This window comes from Scardinius erythrophthalmus (assembly GCF_964197995.2).
Source record: "Scardinius erythrophthalmus genome assembly, chromosome: 12".
Lineage (NCBI taxonomy): Eukaryota > Metazoa > Chordata > Actinopteri > Cypriniformes > Leuciscidae > Scardinius > Scardinius erythrophthalmus.
In genome coordinates, this window is record NC_138232.1 from 2,299,062 (window position 1) to 2,305,061 (window position 6,000).

General features: G+C 37.0%; 1 protein-coding gene across 1 annotated transcript in view; it reads right to left on the reverse strand.

Annotated features, from left to right (window-relative positions):
* The window catches only part of snta1 (syntrophin, alpha 1), a 33,844-nt gene extending 32,124 nt beyond the window's left edge, over positions 1-1,720 (reverse strand). The window contains exon 1 of the mRNA XM_081380900.1: positions 1,355-1,720. Within this exon, the coding sequence (XP_081237026.1) occupies positions 1,355-1,637 (283 nt within the window). The 5' untranslated portion in view covers positions 1,638-1,720. The remainder of the gene's footprint in view (positions 1-1,354) is intronic.
* Positions 1,721-6,000: the final 4,280 nt, after the last annotated feature.

Genomic DNA, 6,000 nt, shown 5'->3' on the forward strand with positions numbered 1-6,000 from the left:
AATGGTGAAACTTTTGCTTTTGTATTCAGGCTATCAAAAATTACATAAAAATTTGGATTTAGATTTATCGGCCAATATATCGGTTACCGGCTTTTAAATATGAAGCATTATCGGTTATCGGTATCGGCCAAAATTTTCATATCGGTGCATCCCTACAGAACAGTACTATAGTGTGTTGAAATTTGTATTTTATTTTAAAAAATGTAACATAATAGAAACTAAAAAAATTATATTTTAAAATATTTATAACTACTCTTTCACAGTATAATTTGGGCCTTAATAAACGAAAATATATAGCCTTTTAAATTTTAGACTGGGGCTTCCTTGCATGAGGATGATCATATTTAAGGAAACTGAAAGATTGAAAACTAAAGCCCTTTTCTCCAAAAGAGTCCGAACGACGGGTCCAAAGACTCTGGCACTGTAAATATAGACGTACAACTGCACTTCAGACTCAAGGCAAGGTCGTCCCTCTCTGGCTCCCTAAAATAAACAGCACCATACTCTTCTCTGCTCTTGTTCCACAGCTTTCATCTGAAGCCAGAGACAAGCTGAGCATGATGGGTAATTCTCCACTCAGCTGTCGACCCCCGAGAACACACACACACTGCATGATTCACTAAACCCGTAATGCAACATCATGCAAATCATTAGAAAACATCAGAACTTATATGGTGGTCAAATGCAGTTTCTCTAAGGTCTTCACTTTATGTGACAGCTGTCACAGTTTTAAGATACTAAAAATAACCAGAAACCCAAAAGATAGGATACTGTAGTACCACCAAAGTGCAAGATAATACCATGGTACTGAAATTAATGTACTATATTTTAATGGCACTCCCAAGATTTCCATGTCTCAGAATTGAGACCATATTGCCATGGATTACAAAAACTAGCACAAAGTACAATAATACTGTTTTTTTTTTTTTTTTTACAGTTTGTTAGTTGTTTTTTTTGTTAGTTGTTGTTAGTACAGTTTTTTACAGTAGTATTCTTGGAAACCCCATATACAACTAGTGATCAACCGTTAGTCGGTTTTACCGATATTCCCCCAATATTTACATAAGATAATCGGGTATCAGTTTTGTTATATTGGTTTTATTTTAATAGGCTTATTACCATCTGTTACCATAACTTTACCACGAATAGGCTGCTTAAAAGAAATCCATAGCCTACATGTCCAAGAAACCAAGATTTAAATTACAATAAATTATTTTAAAAGATCTGAAGTAGAGGTTTAAAATACAGCATCTAATATTTATGAATCCTGAATGATTCATAAAGTGTTTCCAAACTCTTCAGGAAGAATAAGTTTAATAACACTTTGATAACCGCTATAAACTAGTCGTCTTACCCTTAATACTTATTCCGAGTCCTCCGACTTCTTGTTTGGTGACTCTGACGGTTCGCTTGACGTTGGTGATGGTGTCCGGTACCGGGGAGGCGCTGAGGTTCGCCGGATCCCCGTTAACAGCTCCGGGCGCGGGCGAGCAGCTGTTCCCGGTCTCCTCGCCGGTCTCTCCGGGACTCACGGTGAACGAGTCCTCGCTGAGAGTGGCAAGCACGCGGATCCAGTGGTGAACGGTAACGCGGAGCTCCAGCAATCCGCTCCTCACGGGCTTCACTGCGGCCGCCATGATCAACACATTCCTGGAATACCAGCGGAGCGACGGGCGCTGCAGTCCCGAACTCAACTCCACTATAACCCCCTCCTACTCTCTCTCTCTCTCTCTCTCTCTCTCTCTCTCTCTCTCTCTCTCTCTCTCTCTCTCTCTCTGCAATAAGTGTTGTTCCTATGTTTTTGGGGCTTGTGGCATCTAGACTAAAACTAGAGTTTGCATACAAGTTGGTGGACTGTTTACCAAAGTTTGTAGAAATCTGGGGTGTTAATGAGAGAAATGAATTGGTGTTGACTTTTTAAATATACATGTGTGTAAACAAATAAATTAAAAAATGGTTGGATGAAGTGTGAATAACTCAAGACTAAATTGTTGCAATAAATGTGTATTTAAAATTCTCTCTCTCTCATTCTGAGTGAAATTATATAATCAATTTTCCAATGAAATATAAGATATTATTATGAAAATGTTGCCAATTAAGAACACATGCAATTCGATACAGATATAGATACATAATATTGAATGGCACTACACATTTATGGCCATTTCACCCACATACTGCATAAAATGATATATCAGTTCCCATTACATGTTTCATATATAGCTGAGAATCATCTTTATACAAAGTTAAAATCGTTTCCCCCATTTGTTTCTTAAGCTCTAAACAATGGAATGACATGAAAAAATACTACATTCAAAAAACTTTTTTTTTCTGGTTCTAATGAAAAGATGTTATATGTCTCCTGTATAGTGGATGCCAGGACTCAGTTGTTTAAAAGATAAAAATACATCAGTTTTCTGTGATGGGTAGGTATGGAAGTAAAATAATCTCAAATGTTTTTGAAACAAAAAGCCTGTTGAATTGCACTACTTGAAAAATAATAGGCATTGCATTAACCATGCTTGCATTTTAATGCATTGTATTTTTAGGGCTTGCATTTTTATGGGCTGAAATTCAACATGGTTGAATATTTAAGCTGTGAATATTTCAATTAAAAACATTTCAAACACATTTTTATTATTAAAAATTCCATAATCCATATTCACCTTTCATATTTCACTTCCAAAATATTCAAACTGTTTAAAAATACAACCTATAATATTCAACAGGCAATTTTCGGTCCATTTTATTTCGCTTCCACAAATTCGCTTCCACAAATTCAGTGGTTCAAATTCGACAGTAAATTCAACGGAACTGCAGGAAAAACAATAGATTATCGAGCATACTATCCATCTGCTGTTAGTCAACCTCACCAGCAGGTGGTGCAAAAGCGCGTGTTGTTGACGAAGACCAGTAACAGTTAGAGCAAGCCATTCATTCATAAAATGAAAATGATTAGTATATGCGGAAAAGATGATAAAGACACAAAAGCTGTGTTTATGTTTCATTCAATAACTTCATTGTTACATTTTGTAGCCTACATGTTATCAGCTTTCTCTACCTACATGAAAAGGATTATAATCGGTTTCCCTCAATACCTCACACTCAAGGATTCCCCTTCCGTCGGGGCAAAACGCTATGGACTAATACAGTGATATGAAAGACCAAACTCGCACCTTTATGGGGATGTAGGCTACTATGGACTAAGAATATGAACGTAACGCGCAAAGTTTCATGCAGAGCGTTTCGTGATATACTGGCATAAAATCAACACTTGATCATTAACACTTTCTTTTCTCTTCTCTCTCTCTCTCTCTCTCTCTCCACACACACACACACACACACACACACACACACACACACACACACACACACACGTGTGTGATAGAGAGAGAGAGAGAGAGAGAGAGAGAGAGAGAGAGAGAGAGAGAGAGAGAGTAGTACGTTGCATTAGCTTAAACTGTGAAGAGTCATAGTACTTGCATATTGCTGTCCTCCTATTGTTAGTTTAACTGTAAATCGCTTTGGATAAAAGCGTCTGCTAAATAAATGACTAAATGTAGCCTAATAAATGTAAAATTGGCTTGACATTTGGACATTCGCACATTTAGGGACCGTCTCAAAAGTTGCATACAACATTGCGTTTCTAACTTCAATAGCAAACTTTAATTTATTTGAATAAATCAAAAATCCAAAGGGTGCGCATTATGGCTGGCACCACATGAACACTTTACAGTTGGTTTTATGACTGTAAGTCGTTCTATTCAAATGATATTGAAGTTTGAAACGTGTATACCAAAGACGTATACACTTTAGAGACGGTCCCTAAATGTGCGAATGTCAAACGTCAAGCCAACTTTATGCCAGTCTATCACTGGGAAACGCTCAGCATTAAACTTTGTGCGTTATTCTGAGTCAATCTGCTTGCCTGCGAGTTTGGTCTTTTATATCTGTAATTAGTCCATTAAGCTACGTTAAGCGTTTTATAGGCTATGTCCAGCAGGGGAATCCTGACGTTTTGAGGGAAACCCTAATAGCTTGCATGCAGCACATCGCCACAATATAAAGTTAAGGCAACTAAACAACCAAGAGAAATATACGTCAACCTCAAAAATGTAACATTGGATCTGCGTATCCGCATCGGGGAATAACATTATCTTGTTCACGGTAGAGAAAGATGATTGTAGGCTACACAGGGAAAGTAACCGTGAAGACACTGAATTTAACATACAACCGCCGTCATAATAATCACAAATACACTTACATTGCTGTTAAATGAGTTTAATGAATGAATGGCTTGCTCTAACAGTTGCTGATCTTCGTCAACAACACGCGCTTTTGCACCCCCTGCTGGTGGGATTGACTAACAGCAGATGGATAGTATGCTCGATAATCTATTGTTTTGTTTCAAAAACATTTGAGATTATTTTACTTCCATAGGTAGGTGTGTATGTGTGTGTGTGTGTGTGTGTGTGTGTGTGTGTGTCATAACTGATATCATAACTGTGGTATTTTGGCATAACATTTATAGTACATTTTTAGCATGCTATATTTTGTGAGTGTATTATTTTTACCTCGGGATCTCAGCTGTCAGATCTGAAGCACAGGCAGCTGAAGCCCTTCATCTGAAACTCATTTCCAGACTCCTGCTAATGTTAGGAAAAAAATCTCGTTTGCATTGACGGTACAGTGTGAAACTATTCGACCTAATTCCCGAAGAAAGGCTCTAATTAGTCTCTTTATACGCGGAAAAGTTTGGATTGTTCCTCAGCAAACACAATGACTCAGAGCTCCTCACTGACCCACATATAAACCACTGATTCTGCAAGCTTTTGTGTTGTCAAGTTTCTTTTGCTGTTCAACACAACTGAACTTACAACTGCAGTGTTGCTTCTCTTCAGTGTTTCCAGATTCCTCTCCTCAATAGATTTACAGTAACTGTGTCTCCCTCTAGTGGTGAAATCATTCTTTATCTGCACTTACTGTATGTGTAAACCAACATTAGTTTTTCTCAATTGCTAACAAGCATTGTTCAAATCCCCCTTTAGGCGTTTTGAAGATTATGCTTTTGTTTATTGTACTAAATATGCTGTTGTTGTTTTTATTTTATTTTATACTCTAACCTATGTAGGCATAGGCCTATATGCACAGATATGATGGAGATTTATGTTATTTGTGTATATTTTCACATGCATATTATTGTTCCCTACTTGAATTTGTAAATTGATATTGTTAAAATAATAATAATAATAAAACATGCATGATTCAATACTGAAGCCACATTTTCGAAACTCTTCACACATTCAGTGAAACAGAAGTCTATGCGGATCAACCTGTGAATAATTTTTCATTGCTTTCACACAAAATGCATGCAATGACCATATTTCCCAAAAATCCATGAACACTTTTGTAAAACTTTCTAAAACACTATATTTGCAGCAGATTTTTCTAATGCTAACACACTGCTTTCAAAACTGATAAAAGCACATTCAAATCGGTATGATGGCAAACTCTGCAGGAATTATATTGAAATATAAAATATTATTTTATTATAATAAAAAATATGTAAATTTTATATAAAAAAATATTTACAATGAAATTAAATAATTATTATTACAAACAAAATTGCAATTTCAGTCCTATTTTTACAGTAGTCATTTTTTCAGTCATCTTTTGAAAATCATGATGTCTTCAGAATGATTTTGTTTGGAAACATGGATCAAGGAAGACACAATGATAGGGAAAAAGAGTGGGAGAGCGAGGGAGAACTAGCACCTCACAGCACTGTACATCCATACTGTACATTCCATGCATTTTCCAAACTGCTTGTCCTGTGTGTCGTGGGGAGGCTGGAGTGTTTCCCAGAGTCTCGAGTCGTATGAGAGGAAAACACCCTGGACAGATGACCGGTCCATCACAGCGACGACACACACACACACACACACACACTCACACACACACACACACACACACACACACACACACACACACACACACACA